The sequence below is a fragment of the Auxenochlorella protothecoides genome (assembly GCF_000733215.1).
Source record: "Auxenochlorella protothecoides strain 0710 unplaced genomic scaffold scaffold6, whole genome shotgun sequence".
Lineage (NCBI taxonomy): Eukaryota > Viridiplantae > Chlorophyta > Trebouxiophyceae > Chlorellales > Chlorellaceae > Auxenochlorella > Auxenochlorella protothecoides.
Window position 1 is genome coordinate 258,364 of NW_011934399.1, and position 14,432 is coordinate 272,795.

The 14,432-nt window shown below is 63.7% G+C and overlaps 5 protein-coding genes across 5 annotated transcripts; 2 read left to right on the forward strand and 3 right to left on the reverse strand.

Annotated features, from left to right (window-relative positions):
• Window positions 1-40: 40 nt before the first annotated feature.
• F751_5233 (Malonyl-CoA decarboxylase, mitochondrial) lies at window positions 41-1,579 on the forward strand (the record flags this gene model as incomplete). Its single annotated transcript, XM_011402832.1, has 4 exons — window positions 41-284; window positions 455-558; window positions 837-1,096; window positions 1,342-1,579. The coding sequence occupies 4 exons, from the start codon at window positions 41-43 to the stop codon at window positions 1,577-1,579; spliced, it is 846 nt and encodes a 281-aa protein (XP_011401134.1).
• Window positions 1,580-2,021: 442 nt separating this feature from the next.
• Window positions 2,022-4,002, reverse strand: F751_5234 (hypothetical protein; the record flags this gene model as incomplete). The annotated part of the gene is made up of 3 exons (XM_011402833.1): window positions 2,022-2,222; window positions 2,379-2,738; window positions 3,625-4,002. The coding sequence occupies 3 exons, from the start codon at window positions 4,000-4,002 to the stop codon at window positions 2,022-2,024; spliced, it is 939 nt and encodes a 312-aa protein (XP_011401135.1).
• Window positions 4,003-5,199: 1,197 nt separating this feature from the next.
• On the reverse strand, window positions 5,200-7,014 carry F751_5235 (60S ribosomal protein L7a; the record flags this gene model as incomplete). The annotated part of the gene is made up of 3 exons (XM_011402834.1): window positions 5,200-5,852; window positions 6,162-6,264; window positions 6,955-7,014. The coding sequence occupies 3 exons, from the start codon at window positions 7,012-7,014 to the stop codon at window positions 5,200-5,202; spliced, it is 816 nt and encodes a 271-aa protein (XP_011401136.1).
• Window positions 7,015-7,021: 7 nt separating this feature from the next.
• On the forward strand, window positions 7,022-8,310 carry F751_5236 (Uncharacterized protein C57A10.07; the record flags this gene model as incomplete). Its single annotated transcript, XM_011402835.1, has 4 exons — window positions 7,022-7,267; window positions 7,398-7,604; window positions 7,755-7,818; window positions 7,970-8,310. 4 exons carry the CDS (start codon window positions 7,022-7,024, stop codon window positions 8,308-8,310), a joined length of 858 nt encoding a protein of 285 aa, XP_011401137.1.
• Window positions 8,311-8,664: 354 nt separating this feature from the next.
• F751_5237 (putative mitochondrial saccharopine dehydrogenase-like oxidoreductase) lies at window positions 8,665-10,854 on the reverse strand (the record flags this gene model as incomplete). Its single annotated transcript, XM_011402836.1, has 6 exons — window positions 8,665-9,094; window positions 9,303-9,414; window positions 9,518-9,629; window positions 9,831-10,102; window positions 10,376-10,626; window positions 10,757-10,854. 6 exons carry the CDS (start codon window positions 10,852-10,854, stop codon window positions 8,665-8,667), a joined length of 1,275 nt encoding a protein of 424 aa, XP_011401138.1.
• Window positions 10,855-14,432: the final 3,578 nt, after the last annotated feature.

Consider the following 14,432-nt stretch of genomic DNA (forward strand, 5'->3'; position numbering starts at 1 on the left):
GGCGCTGCGCGAGGCGCTGGCCGCCTGGTTCGGCGCAGGCATGCTGGACCTGCGCCGCCTGACCTGGGAGGCCACGCCGGCCGCCGTTTTGGAGAGGGTGAAGGACGCCGAGGCGGTGCACCGTATGGCGGGCTGGGGCGACCTGCGCGACCGCCTGGGGCCGCGGCGGCGCGTCTTTGCCCTCACACATGCAGCCATGCCGGGGGAGCCGCTGGTGGTGCTGCACGCCGCGCTCATGACCCATGCCCCCGAGGCCATGCCCGAGATCATCAACCAGCCGCAGGGTGAGGGGGGAGGGTGGGGTGGGTGGGGGGGTGGGGGAAGGGAGAGACGGTGGGGTGCTCAATGTGGCGCAGGTGCTTGTGTCCGAGACTGGGAGGGGATTCGAATGCACCATCCCGGGGTGACGACCAGAGCTGCCGCTTGTGACCCCTTCCCCAGCTTCCTGTGGCAGCCCACCTGCCGCCCTGTGACCCCACCACCGCGGTCTTCTACTCCATCTCCAACACCCAGCCGGGGCTGGCGCGGGTGGAGTTGGGGCATTTCCTGATTAAAAAGGTGGGTGATTGAGATAGCAGGTCCGGAATCCTGAAGATGTGTGTTCGTAGGGCATGAGCCTCGGCATTGAGCCTGCATCAGCACCTGTACTGGCAGCGCCGACAGGGGTCTTGTGTGCTTGTTGGACCCTCTTGTGTGAAGTCATTGTGCTGGGAAGGCTGCTGCACCCCCCGTGCCGCTCTCCATCACCATTGACTTCAGATGCCAGCCACCACCAGATCCCTCCCAATTCCCCACCACAAATCCCCCCTCTCCCCCCATCCAATCCCGCCAAGCAGGTGGCCACGGAGCTGCTGAAGGAGTTCGACCTGCAGACGCTCGTCACGTTGTCGCCGCTGCCTGGGTTTGCCGCCTGGGTCAACCATCGGCTGCTGGTCCAGGCCCGGGAGCGCAGCGGTACGCCCGAGGGCGACCTCGCCGAGCGGCTGCTGGTGCACCTGGAGAACGACGCCTGGCTTTCCTGCCACGAGGCCGAGGCCGTGGTACGGCCCTGGCTCATGCGTGCGGCCGCCGTCTACCTCCTTTGGGAGAAGCGCAGGTGGGCGCTGCGGGCTAGGGTTGTGAGCGGGGGGGTGGGGGAGACCGGGGATGCATGGCTGCTTGCAAAGCCTCCAGGACTCCTGCGAGGCAAGGCTCAGCATGCGTGCACGGCTGGCACTGCACACATGACACTGGCTGGGGTGCAAGGGGAGCCTGCTGTGTGTGTCGTGCCTGAGGTGCTGCCGCAGGTCGTGCGCCCTCCCTCTGCATCCCATGCACGCCACCCAGCACCCACCCTTCCAGGGGTCTGGCGCTGGACCCCGTGGCAGCGTTCCACCTGAAGAATGGCGCGACGTGCTGGCGCCTGAACTGGCGCGCCGACGTCAGCGGGCCCGGCCTGGAGCGCAGCCACGGCATCATGGTCAACTACATGTACGATCTGGGCTCGCTGGAGGCCAACAACCGGGTATACGTGGTGCAGGGCAAGGTAGCCGCCTCGGAGGAGGTCCTGCGGCTGCTGGACAAGGATGAGGCATCATAGGGGGACTGGCCAGTTGAGGTGGGCGCAGGGCAGCCTCAGAACGAATCCGGCAGAGGGAAAGGCGCAGTGCTCGGACCAGCATCCCACATACATCCCCAAATTTTGATCATGGGCTTCACTGAATGTTCACCCATACATTTACACATTGCACACTTGTGGCCCTGCACTTGCAAGTCTTCTCGTTACATTGGACAGAGGGTATCTCGGCCGGCTCAGGCCGGCAGGAGGGGTGGATGCAAAGAGAAACTTGGATGGGGAAACCCAATCCTCCAGCAGCCCTGCAATGAAATCGCTAATCTCTGGGACCAAGGGCCCTTGGGGTCGAGGGCGTGACGAAAACATGGCCACAGGCATCGATCGAGGCGCTGTCAAAATTGTCTGCTGCATAGGGGACCCGGCTGGCAGCATGCCCCCCCTGGCACGCAGCATGGTGTGTGTAAGTTCAGAGTGAGGAGAGGGCGGGCGTCTTGGGCGACCAGATGGAGGGGTCGGCGGCGTCCCTGGCCACCCCATCCAGGTCCTCGGCTGGGCCCTCCATCGAGGCACGGCCTTCATTTGTCGCGGCCTCCGGGATCAGGCCCAGGCGCGAGGCGGCGGCATCGAAGCCGCGCGTCGCGGCGTCCAGCCAGTCCCCCGACAGCAGCTCCCGGGCGGGGTCGTACTTGGTCGCATGGCGCGGCGCCGTCACGGACCCCAGCCCGCTCACGGGGTCGTACCGTGCCGCGCCCTGCGGCGCGGCGGGGACCTCCGGCCCCCCCGCCCACCCGCTGCGCAGCCAGTCGATGGGGTCGTAGCGCACGCTACGCGCCTCCGGCAGCGTGTGCTGCAGCGAGGCCCGGAGCAGCTGCCCCGCCGCGTCATAGCGCTGGGGCCCCTGGGTCGAAGTTGTACGGCCGCCAAAGCTCGCGGCCGCGGCGGCCAGCATGCAGCCGACGGCGTCGTACTTGTCCGGCCCCGCGGCCGAGGCGGCAAAAAAGGCGGGTTGGGAGCGCGGCGCACGGGAGCGCACGTCCAGCGGGTCGTACTTGGAGGAGCCGGGGCGAGCCGTGCTGCGGATGGCGCGGACCAGGGGGTCATACTTGGACCAGACCGTCGGCGCAGACCAGTCCGCGAGGCCGTGCAGCGGATCGTACGCCGACGGCTGGGTGGGGCCCCACTCCTGCGTGAGGGCGGCGGAGGGTGCAGGATGACGAGCCGCCCGGCGGTAGCATGCATGGGGCACGCATAGCCATTTCTCCTCCCTTCTGCATCCATGAGAACACCGGAAATAGAGACCAGCTTCGCCCACCCTACCTGCAGCAGGGCTGCCGCAGCTGGCGAACGGCTGGGGCGCGCCCGCCGACGTCGACTCCGGTCCTCCTGCAGGCATGGGACCGGTGAGACGAAATCCAGGGCTTGTCCATGTGAAGAGGTCCCTGGGAGGGTGCATCGCAAGCAAGATCCTCCGTTCCATGTAGTGGCATACATGACCTCCAGACACACAGGAGCCCCCCCCCTCCCCAACAAGCCCGCTCAGCTACCTGGAGTTCCAAGCCAAGTGATGCCATGCTTTCCACCAGCGGCATGAGGGGGGCCAGCGCCAGGGCCACCGCGTCCCAGCTCGCCCCGGCGGCTCGCCGACGCAGTGGCTTTGCGCTTTGCCTCTCGATGCCGCGCCCGGGACGCACTTCGGGCTCGGCGTCGTTCGAGGGCTTCGCCCCCCTGTACACATCCCGCGCTGGGCTCTCAACCCGGGCGCCAGCTGGAACCTGGCCGCTGGGGGTCGGGGTGTTCGTGGGTGCCGGGGCCTCGGCAAGAGCGCTTGCCGCCGAGCTGGTCCCTGCCAGCGGGTCGGCGCTCGCTGCTGAATCATCCCTGGCTGACTGGCCCCTGGTAGGCTCTGCGATTGTCACGCTCGATGCAGCCGCCAATGCTGTAGCACTTCCCTCGCTGCGAGACGTAGGCAGCGGGCCCCTGTTCCCGCCCGGAGCCGCCGCCTTGGCGGCTGACTGCTGGAAGAAGCGGCGGACCCAGGGCTCCGGCGACTTGGGCACAGGCCTGGGTACTTTGGGTCCCAGCGGGTTCTCCACCCCTGTCTGGAGGGGGGCGACCTCGGCAGCGGCTGGCGACGGCTGAGAGGTCGCCGCGCCCAGGCAGGCGGCCAGCGCCGCTGAGACGGCCGGCTCGTTCACGACCGACTCGCCACTCTCCGCTCCCGAGGCAAGCGGCCCCTCTTCTCCCGCCTGCGCCTGCGCGTCTCGCGCGGCGTCGGGCGCGGCGTAGACCCTGGGCTGGGGCGCGCTCCACCTCTGCCCCACCAGCCCCTGGGCCCTGAGGAGCGAGATGAGGGGCACCCCCATCATGGCCATCACCGCCAGCGTGGCCAGGCTGATGGTGCCGGTCTGGCGCGGCACGGGGAGCGTGGCGGGGCGCTGACTGGACATGGTCAGCGAGCCCCCCAGCCCCACCAGGGCGGTGGCGGAGCAGAGGCCGGGCGTCGCGGCCGCCGACGCCGCGCCGGGCGAGGGCGCGGACCAGCGCCCTCCGCCCTCAGCGGCGCCCGAGCGCCGGGGGTGCGAAGCGAGGAGGGTGGGGCCCTGGCCCTGGAAAGGGCGGCCGTCGGGCGGCTGCGCGGTGGCCCAGCGGGAGCGCGTCACCAGGCCCACCAGTGTGACCGCCACCAGGCCGGCCTGTACAGGGCGTTTTAGGGGTGATCCGGGGCTGACGCAGCACATTCACGATTGATTCAATGTCCTGGGGGACGACCCAGACTCCTAAGACCCCTCCTCACCCAGAGTCCCCCGGTGAAATGCCGGCACCCACCCGGACAAAGGCCTTGGAGAAGCAGGTAGGCTCCACCCGATCCTGGAGATCCGGACCGGCTGCGAGGCTCGCCTGCACCATGCGGGGAGCAAGAGAGGGCGTGAGGGGTCAGATAAGCACTTTCCGGGTAGTCATACAAATGTGCAGCTTGTGTCGCACCTGGGCGACCTGTGGCTTCCGGCGCTGCGTGGTGGCACGGTCATGGCGTCGGCCACGTGCGACAGGGCCTCGGGGGCCCACAGGCCCATGCCTGGGCCCGATGGAGGGCCCTGGAATGGAACATGGCATGTAAACCCTGAGCATGATGGGAGCGCGGGGTCGGGTACGCCCGCGATGCGTTTCGGGATTCTGCGAGACGGAGCCTGACGTGCGGTTCGGGCAGGATCGCTCTTGTGCTGCGATGCTCACGATACAGGGGCCACTGGATTTCCAGGGTCGGTTTGGGTTACTCCGATGCGCTGTTGTGCTCCTTGGACTGGGAGGCTCGGGGAATGCCCATGCCAGATCTTCATGAGATTTGGTGGACCTTCCCCCTTTCCCGCCACCCCCGCGCGCACACATGAGTTGGATTCTCCCCGGAGTTCTCCCTCGTTGGCACACTTTGGAGCAGGCCGCCCTCGTCTTCATCTGTTGCAACCATCCTCGACTGTACAAATCCCACTTTTCCAGTCCCAGCTCTGGGTGGACGCTGCTGATGTTGCCCGCTGTTACACAGACATCCAGATGGCACGGCACAACCCCGAGGGGGGGGATCACCGCACCCGACTGGGGAGCCAAGGGCACGACGGGCGTGCCCACGCCCCCTCAACTCCACACGCTCAGCGAGCCTCCTTGGCCAGCACCTTCTCGCGCTTGCGCAGGCGGGCCTGGCTCTTGGTGCCCAGGATGCCGCCGCCCCAGGAGATGCGGCCCTCGTACAGCGATGCGGCGCTCTCCGCGATCTTGGCCAGCTCGCGCTGGTCCTCGTTCTTCACGCTGGTCAGGCACAGCGCGGTGGCGTTCTTCTTGTGCACCACCGTGCCCAGGCGCGCCTTGCCCTTCACGATGACGTACGGGATGCCCATCTTCTTGCACAGCGCGGGCAGCCAGACCACGATCTCGATGGGGTCAACGTCATGCGCGATGACCACCAGGCTGGCCTTCCCCGCCTCCACCAGCTGCGTCACGTGGTTGATGCCGAACTTGACCACCACAGGGCGCTTCTTCTCCACCTCCACGCCGCCGGTGCGTGCCTCGGCCTCCTTCAGCAGGCGCTCGCGCTTGGCCGCGCGGTCCTCGGGCCGGTACTTGAGCAGCAGCTTGAAGAGGGAGGAGGCAGTGGACTTGTCCAGGGTCTTGGTGAAGCGGTTGAGGGTGGGGGGGACCTTCAGCCGCTGGGTCAGCACGCGGCGCTGGCGCTGGATGCGCACATACTTGGGCCACTTCACAAAGCGGTGCAGGTCGCGCTTCGGGGGGAGGGCGCCGCCGATGCCTGTGCACAGGGATGGGGTGGGGATGGGGTGGGGTGGGGAGCGAGGAATGGAGGCTGCGTGGATGCGGAGGCACCTGACACCAGCCCCGGCATGGGCTCGGCATGGCAGCCTCAGCCCGGCTGGCAGGACGCCAGCAGGCGCACTCAGGCCTTGAAGAAGCTGGCACTCCTCCTGCTCGGCATTGTCGCCCCCAGTCTGGATGCACAATTCCCAGCCATACATCCACAACTAGCTCGACAGGCCGTGTCCATCCCTGCCCCAAATCCGTAAGGGCCCCTCCCGCGCATTGGTCCCGAGCAGCGGCGCACCGTATGTCCGGCTGCGCTTCTCGAACAGCGGGTTCACGGCCTTGGCTGGCGCAGCGGCCTTCTTAGCGGCCGCAGGCGCTGCCGCGACCCTCCTTTTTGGTGCCTGCGCAGGGGACGGATGTGGACGACGGGGTGAGCGTGTCAAGCCCGTCGCGCTGGGGATGAAAGCCAGCGTCCGCGCGGGCACTGGTATCCAGTCCCAAGGCAGTGCTGTATTGGAATCGTAGGCATCCATCCACACAGCCGGCAACGTCGTGTACGGCCTGAGCGCAGGCTGCTGGGAGGTGCACAGGGCCGGCATCCCACGCGGAAACACCCCGCTGCACCGCTGGAGGCGGTCGCTCCGCACTCACCATGATGTCCTTCTATCACAGCGGGGGAAGAGGGAGATTCCGTAGGTGTCGAGGGTGATGGGCAGGGGCCGGGCTGGAGCGGGGCGGCGAGTAGGAAAGGCGGACTGCGGAGCGAGGCGCGCTTTCTTCAGTCCCCAAACGACGAGCTGCGAAACAGGCATAGGGCAGATGCAGGACAAAAAGACAATACACACACCAAGGGAGTGACCTAGGGTGAAAAATTTGGTCGTAAGGTTGCGACATATCCTGATACGATGTAGAGCAGGGTGCGCCCTAGCATGCTTCCTCTCCATTCTGGACCACCACAACCCGGGACGCACCTCAGTCATAGGGGATCCGCCCAACCCGCTCGTCGCGCCCGGAATGTGACCATACCCTCAACACTACAAACTGCTGTAGCTGTCTTCATGTTGTTTGCCCTGCTCGTGGCGCTCGCCTACCGGGCAAGTGGAGACCTGGCACTGGCGCACTGATGCAGGGTTCTTTGGGTACACGGTCATGCAAGTGATGAGGCGCTCAGCCTCCTCTCCCCCTGTGTCCCCTTACCAACAGGCTGTCGGATCTGACATTCAAGTTGCCCCTGCATCGTCCAGACGTCTGCTCCGAGATTCTTCCTTCTCTCGTGCGCGGAAGTTCCCGGTCTCCAACCTCTCCACGCTCATCCTGGTGGCCGGCCACTCTGTGTACACGGGTCTGGACTACCATGACGCCCAGGGCTCCAGCAGCTGGTACCTCCTCGACTACCAGAAGGAGGTGTGCATTTTCTGTTGGTCATTTTGACTGAAGATTGAACAAACACTGGTATGGAATCTTGTTTGGTATTCGTGAGACGTTGCACATTTAGGAGGACCGGCCGAGCTCGAGCTCCCCGCCACCTGCACAGGTCAAGGGCCAGACGGAGAGTTTCATGGCACACATCAGGCTGGGAGTGGAGCAGGCTGCAGCAGACCCCAAGTCGGTGCTCCTCTTCAGCGGAGGGAAAACACGGGCCAGCGCCGGCCCCCGGGCCGAGGCCGAGGGTTACTGGCTTGTCGCCGAGGCCAACGACTGGTTTGGGTTCCCGGAGGTACGCCGCAGGGCGTTCACAGAGGTGAGCGGAATGGGCTGGGAGGTGCGAAGTGTTTGCTCCTTCCATGGGGGGAGTTCTTGGAGATTGCTGTGCCACTGTCACTGGAGGGACTACTACAAAGGTACTCCCGTGTCCTCCACACCCTCCCTTCATGCTGCTGGGCCCCAACAGGAGAAGGCTAGGGACAGTTTTGAAAACTTGCTGTTTGGTTTGTGCCGATACTACGAGCTGACAGGTGGGATTTGTATGCGGCAAGAATGCGTGCTGCAGCACTCAATGACATTTGCGCACATCACTGCTCTGGTGGCGCTGCAAGCACGGGCACATGCTTCCGTTCTGTCCAGTCTCTGAGCACCTTCCTCCTGCCTGCCACCCGGCGTGCATAGGGCACCACCCCACCCATGTGACGGTGGTGGGCTATGAGTTTAAGAAAGCGCGCTTTCAGGACATGCACCGGGCGGCCGTGCGGTACCCCGCCACCTCCTTCTCCTACGTGGGCACCCCCGCCCTGACGCCCTCGGCCGTGGACGGCGAGGCTGCCGCCGCGGCCGCCTTCCGGACCGACCCCTACGGCTGCTCCGGCGCCCTGGCGGCAAAGCGTGCCGAGCGCGACCCCTTTGCCGAGGGCGGGTACGGTCCAGACAGGTGCCCAGCCATGGCCGGCCTCCTGAATTGGTGCGGACCAGACCCCTTCCCGGGCCGCCTACCATGGGCTCCGCGACGTTGATGCGGGTCGGAGGAGCGGGGGATCGTTGTTTGCGTACTCATCGTCGCGTACGTTTATTGGGCTAGCCTTTTTCCTCAGGACAACTTCTTCATCGCCACCTGTCGTCCCTGGCTTGAACTCGCGCGCTGCCTCCTTGCAACTCCGCGCCATCACATTGTCATGACCCTGACCCGACAAGATCCCTCGATCTCTTTTGCTTCTGCATCCCAGCTTTAACATACCAACCCGCGGAAGCCTCGACACTCCTGACCGACCAGATGGCCTTTGATACATTCTGACGCAGCTCAAAGTGGGTAAATACATTCGGGGGCATGTCAGCGATCGTGAGCCGCCACAGTCGGCGGCACAACCCCCCTACGCAGAGGGGGTGGGTACCTCCTCCACCCGGATGCCGCGCGCCCGTATGCGGTCGAGGTAACTCGTGCCTCGCAGGAGCAGCCCCGGCGTGAGCACGCCGCCCCTCGCCCCGATGGCGTCCCGCTCCTCCAGCAGCACGTTGGCGGCCTGGGTGACAAAGATGGAGCAGGCAATGTACCCCGGCTCTGGCCCCACGATACGCACGCTGCGGTGCTCGTCCGGCGGCGCGCCCGCGGCGGCGGCCGCGGGGTCGGCGTGCCCATGCGCGATGTGTAGGTACTCGAAGCGGGTGTCGTGGATCTGGCGGTCGGTGGGGCCCTCCCGCGAAAACACGCCGTAGGAGAAGAGGCTGGGGAAACGGAGGAGCAGGGTCCGGCCCCAGGCCCGGTTGGCCAGGAAGGAGAAGATCGTGCCGAAGAAGACGTACCTGCCAGTATGCGTGGGCGTGCGTCAGGTGTGGAGCGGGTGGGGAGCCATGGACGACAATCCAGCAGCAGAGGCCTTTCTTTAGAATGACAGCGTGCCGAAGCACTTCCCAGGTTGCAGGGTCTGCATGGTGTGCCGGCTCTCGTGGCCCTCCCAGACACATGCCTGGCCCATCACAGTGGCATGCCACGACCCCTTGCCCAGCTCACAGGGCCACAGTCCAGCGGTCGGCGAGGGTGAAAGAGACAGAGGTGTGGGCTGCAGCCTCGCCCTGCTTGGCCAGCCCGGCCCAGGTCCTCTTGACGACGGACGCATCGGCAGCTGGGGGTCCAGGAGGTAAATGAGCCTGGGTCAGCATTTGGAAACCGGAGGGCAGCGATGCACTGTCTCGTGCACGCCACATCAGCGTCCCCCCACGACGCACCGGGAAAGGGGAGGGTCCAGCGCCGCAGGCGGGCGTCCCACACCGGCTTGGCGCTCTGGCGGGGTCTCGGCCCCGGGATTTTCAGGTCGACCTTGCCCTTGGCAGCTGCAGCCTGTGCCGGTGATGGACGAGTGTCACGTGGGGGGGGTGGTCCTCAGCATGAGGGTGTGATGGGCAGGAGGAATGCCCTGCGCCCATGCGTGGCAAACGTCATCGCCGGGAAGCGGAGACCCCATCGCACTCGTTCTGTGGTTGAAAACTTCTCCCCCTCCTTCTTTCCCTGCACAGCCTCCCATCCGAAAAGCCCTCGCACCTGCTTGCGCAGCCTGCTGAGGGACTGGGCGTGGGCGTAGCCGAACACCGCCGACTCGTAGGTGGCAAAGTTGCCCCCCAGCCCCGCCTCGCCGGCGTGGATGGAGACAAAGGACTCGACCCAGGTGCATCTCGCAGGGGGCTTGAACAGGGAGGCAGCCAGCTGCGTGCCGACGTCGGCGGGCACGCAGTCGAACCCGAGGGCGGAGGTGATGAGCACGCCGGCAGTTTCAGCAGCCTCTCCGTACTCCAGCTCAATCCTCTCCATGAACTCTGCAATGGCGGATGTGGTGCGACGGGGAGGTGGGTGGAGGTGGTCTGCATGCCATGCCCAGGGGGGGGCGCATGTTGAAGGTAGGCATGAACATTACTTTACGATGAACGACTGACACAAACATGTAGCTATGATGACTTTAGTACCACTCGGTTGATGTTTCGATTGCTCATGTCTTGCATCACTCCAGTGTCGTGGTGTCATGCACAAACCAGATGCCTCCACCCCAACCCCCCACCTCCACAAAATAACCACGCCTCCATCATCATCACCTGGCTCGCCACAGACATCCAGATAGTCGCACTTCCCCTCGATGCATGCCTTCACCACGGGGGTGCCGTACCTGCGGAAGGGGCCCACCGCACTGATCAGCACCCGCGTGGAGCATGCGAGGGCGAGGAGCGAGGGGGCGTCCCCGACGTCTGCCAGCACGATGTCGGGCCTGACACTGGCCGACGTGAGGTCCAGCCTCTCCACGACGTTCTCCAGCTTGCTGCGGGACCGGCCAGCCACCGCCCATGACCTGCCGGGGGGTGGGCGGGGGGACAGGCTGGCACACCGCCTGTAATTGCTGGTACCTGGACCAGCAGCCTCATGATGGCCCATGACGTACAGGCCTGGTCCCTTGACCAAACCCATTACTAGCAACCCACCCTTGGAACTTGCTCTCGATCATTTCCTCGGCGATCTTCTGGCCTGTGAATCCCGTGGCGCCGAGGACAACCACATCATATGTGCGACCAGTCGCCATGCTGGCAGATAAATGTTAGCGCCCTCAATGCTGTGATCGGAGACGATACACGCGGTGATCAACAAGTTACTGCATGTCCTCGCTATGCAATGTGAGCGCGACGAGATTTGCAAGCCGCGTGTTGCATAAACTATCGCGATGGGTTCCGCGCGCGCAGACGGATTGGTCGCGGCACCAGCTCAGATGCATCGGGAGGTAGCCCCTCATGCGCAGCATACTCTCCCTCGACCCAGCCTCAAGCGGCCAAGTGTGTCTGTTGAGGCGGAAGGGGTGTAGGGGGGAAGGCCCTCCTCACATCCTTTGCCCCTCCAAGGGCATTCAGGCACCACACTCGCTGCATGCCTGGTGGCTGGTCTAGTTGGGAAAACGGAATGGGATCTCCCACAGATACAAGGTCACCTCGGCTTTCCTCGTCTGCTGATGCAGCCTGCAGCTTCCTGGCCCTCCCCATCTCAAGATGAAAGTGGATGGGCAGCTCTGTTCTTGATATGCAGTCCTCAGGAGAAGTTCGCTGTTGGCCAAAATGGTGGCATAGGCAGTACAGCTTCCTTTAGGGTTTTGTAGAGGACTGCATGCTACACGTGCACTCTCTGCTCCGCTATCAGGGGGTACCTGTTCGGCAGCCTTTTGGAATGCCTCAAGGACCCCTGAATTGACCTCTGGTGGCTGGCCCGGGGTTGCGATGATGTTCAGCGGCGGTGATGGTAGGTTGTTCCCCTCCTCAGACCGCGGGACGGCGACAGTTTTCGGCCCGTCCCTCTCAGGCTCTGTGGTTGAGGGAGCCAGATCGGGAGAGGAAGCAAGTGGCGTTCTGACACCTGCTCCTACACCTCGTCACACCTCCTGCCTGTACTGGCCTTGAAGGATGCGGTGGACCCTGTCCCGATTAGCGACCTCATGACGGTGTGGCGATGACTGCACAGCGGCCGTGCCCCACTGTGGTCTTCTTGGGATCGTTCACCTAGCAACACCTGGACGAGCTGTTGCCGGCATGGGCTTCAAATAGTTACAAAATGGGCTAGAGGTTGCAACGATGACAATCCTGGAAGGAGCTATGTTGAAGCCACCAGGTGTATGTGGCCCTGCTCCTCGACAGACTTTGAGATCCTCACATGCTGCTCAAAGGACCATTGCAATGACACACTTCCTCAATGGTGCACTCCTTCAAAGGTTTTGGTGCCAGGAGGTGTGCTCATGCGACCACATCGTGCCCCAGGCTGGGCTGTTGACCCCATGATCTAGCTGATTGCCAGGGACGGCGAGGCAGGGGTCACTGATGTGCGCTCGAGCTGCATGCTGCACTTGCAGGGATGGTGAGTTAGCCGGACATGCGCCAAACAGACCCAGCGGATGGCTGGCTGGTGACGAGCCTGGCAGCCGGGGTTGTAGGTCATTCCCTCTGCAAGCATCCGCGACGCAGTGAACCGCAGCGTCGGGAGGGAAACGCTCTGGCTGGGATGAGCATTGCGAAACAAGGCAGCCTCCCCCCCGCTGGCGTCCTGGTTGCCAGACAGTGCTGCGGCGTCCGCTCAGCTACTGGCAGGCGCACCTCGCCTCTCGGAGGTCATGAACTCAAGGTGTGCTTGAGATGATGGTGGCAGAAGGTTTGTGCCGATCCCATATGTGTGAGTCTATGGCCCAATGACTGTCTGTCCACACAACGGTTCGCTGTGTGACATGGGTGAGGGTCTGGCCAGCTGCACTCCGCACACATATGCAGCGACACACCTGAAACTGCAAGCTTTGCCTCTTGCGTCTGTTCATGAGAACTGCAACACGCTCAGGCTCTGTGGTTGAGGGAGCCAGATCGGGAGAGGAAGCAAGTGGCGTTCTGACACCTGCTCCTACACCTCGTCACACCTCCTGCCTGTACTGGCCTTGAAGGATGCGATGGACCCTGTCCCGATTGGCGACCTCATGACGGTGTGGCGATGACTGCACAGCGGCCGTGCCCCACTGTGGTCTTCTTGGGATCGTTCATATATCCTGGAAGGAGCTATGTTGAAGCCACCAGGTGTATGTGGCCCTGCTCCTCGACAGACTTTGAGATCCTCACATGCTGCTCAAAGGACCATTGCAATGACACACTTCCTCAATGGTGCACTCCTTCAAAGGTTTTGGTGCCAGGAGGTGTGCTCATGCGACCACATCGTGCCCCAGGCTGGGCTGTTGACCCCATGATCTAGCTGATTGCCAGGGACGGCGAGGCAGGGGTCACTGATGTGCGCTCGAGCTGCATGCTGCACTTGCAGGGATGGTGAGTTGGCCGGACATGCGCCAAACAGACCCAGCGGATGGCTGGCTGGTGACGAGCCTGGCAGCCGGGGTTGTAGGTCATTCCCTCTGCAAGCATCCGCGACGCAGTGAACCGCAGCGTCGGGAGGGAAACGCTCTGGCTGGGATGAGCATTGCGAAACAAGGCAGCCTCCCCCCGCTGGCGTCCTGGTTGCCAGACAGTGCTGCGGCGTCCGCTCAGCTACTGGCAGGCGCACCTCGCCTCTCGGAGGTCATGAACTCAAGGTGTGCTTGAGATGATGGTGGCAGAAGGTTTGTGCCGATCCCATATGTGTGAGTCTATGGCCCAATGACTGTCTGTCCACACAGCGGTTCGCTGTGTGACATGGGTGAGGGTCTGGCCAGCTGCACTCCGCACACATATGCAGCGACACACCTGAAACTGCAAGCTTTGCCTCTTGCGTCTGTTCATGAGAACTGCAACACGCCACATGCACGATTACTCTATCCCTCATACTGCAGGCTGGCGCAGTGGGGCACATGTTCGATCAAAAGGGCAGGTGAGGATCTATTTCACAAGCAAGTGACGACCGCAGTGGCTGCAGCATCTTGCAGGTGTCCACTGAGCTGATGGACACTGGTGTCAGCGAGTTGATTCAAGGTCATCATATCCCACCCCCCCAAAGGCTGGACGCCATGCATTTTCCGAGAGTACTGATAAGGCTGACCAATTTATGCAAGGCCGTCCCTGTCTTCATCGCACCTCAAGATTTGGGCTCTGGCAATTCTGCCTCATGGTTAACTCAATCTACGAAGTTGCAATGCAGCGTTCTCAAGCTGATTTTCTGGCAGGAGGGTGGGGCGCTGGCAGCAGCATCGGTTGCTGCAGGGACAGCACATCTTGTGAGCCGCGGTTGAGAACTGACATTGTCCTGATTGAAAGGGTGGGCACGGGGTTGGACAGGGCCGCATGGAGCACCCCTGCGCAAAGGCCAGCCAGCTGCTGTGAATTGTTCTAGCCTCCATGGTGTTAGACTGTATGCCAGCTGCGCCTCTGGACTTCGCACGCGTCATCCATGGATGTGGTGAGCTTTTATCTTGCTCCTGGCCTTTCCCTGCTGCCCATCGACCACTGGACTTCCTAGTATCCGCACGCGTCACCTCTGAGACACATCTACGCGGCTCAGAGACGAGCCCTTTTACTGTTGGAGCGATTTTAATATCACCAGCGAGCCTGCTCCGTGCTCGACAGTGCGGTGGGCCAGGCAGTGGTATGTGCATGGGCTCACGCTGGCGTCTGGACCTGGCGCATTCCCCCATGGTGGGACGTGGCAGCGTGTGCG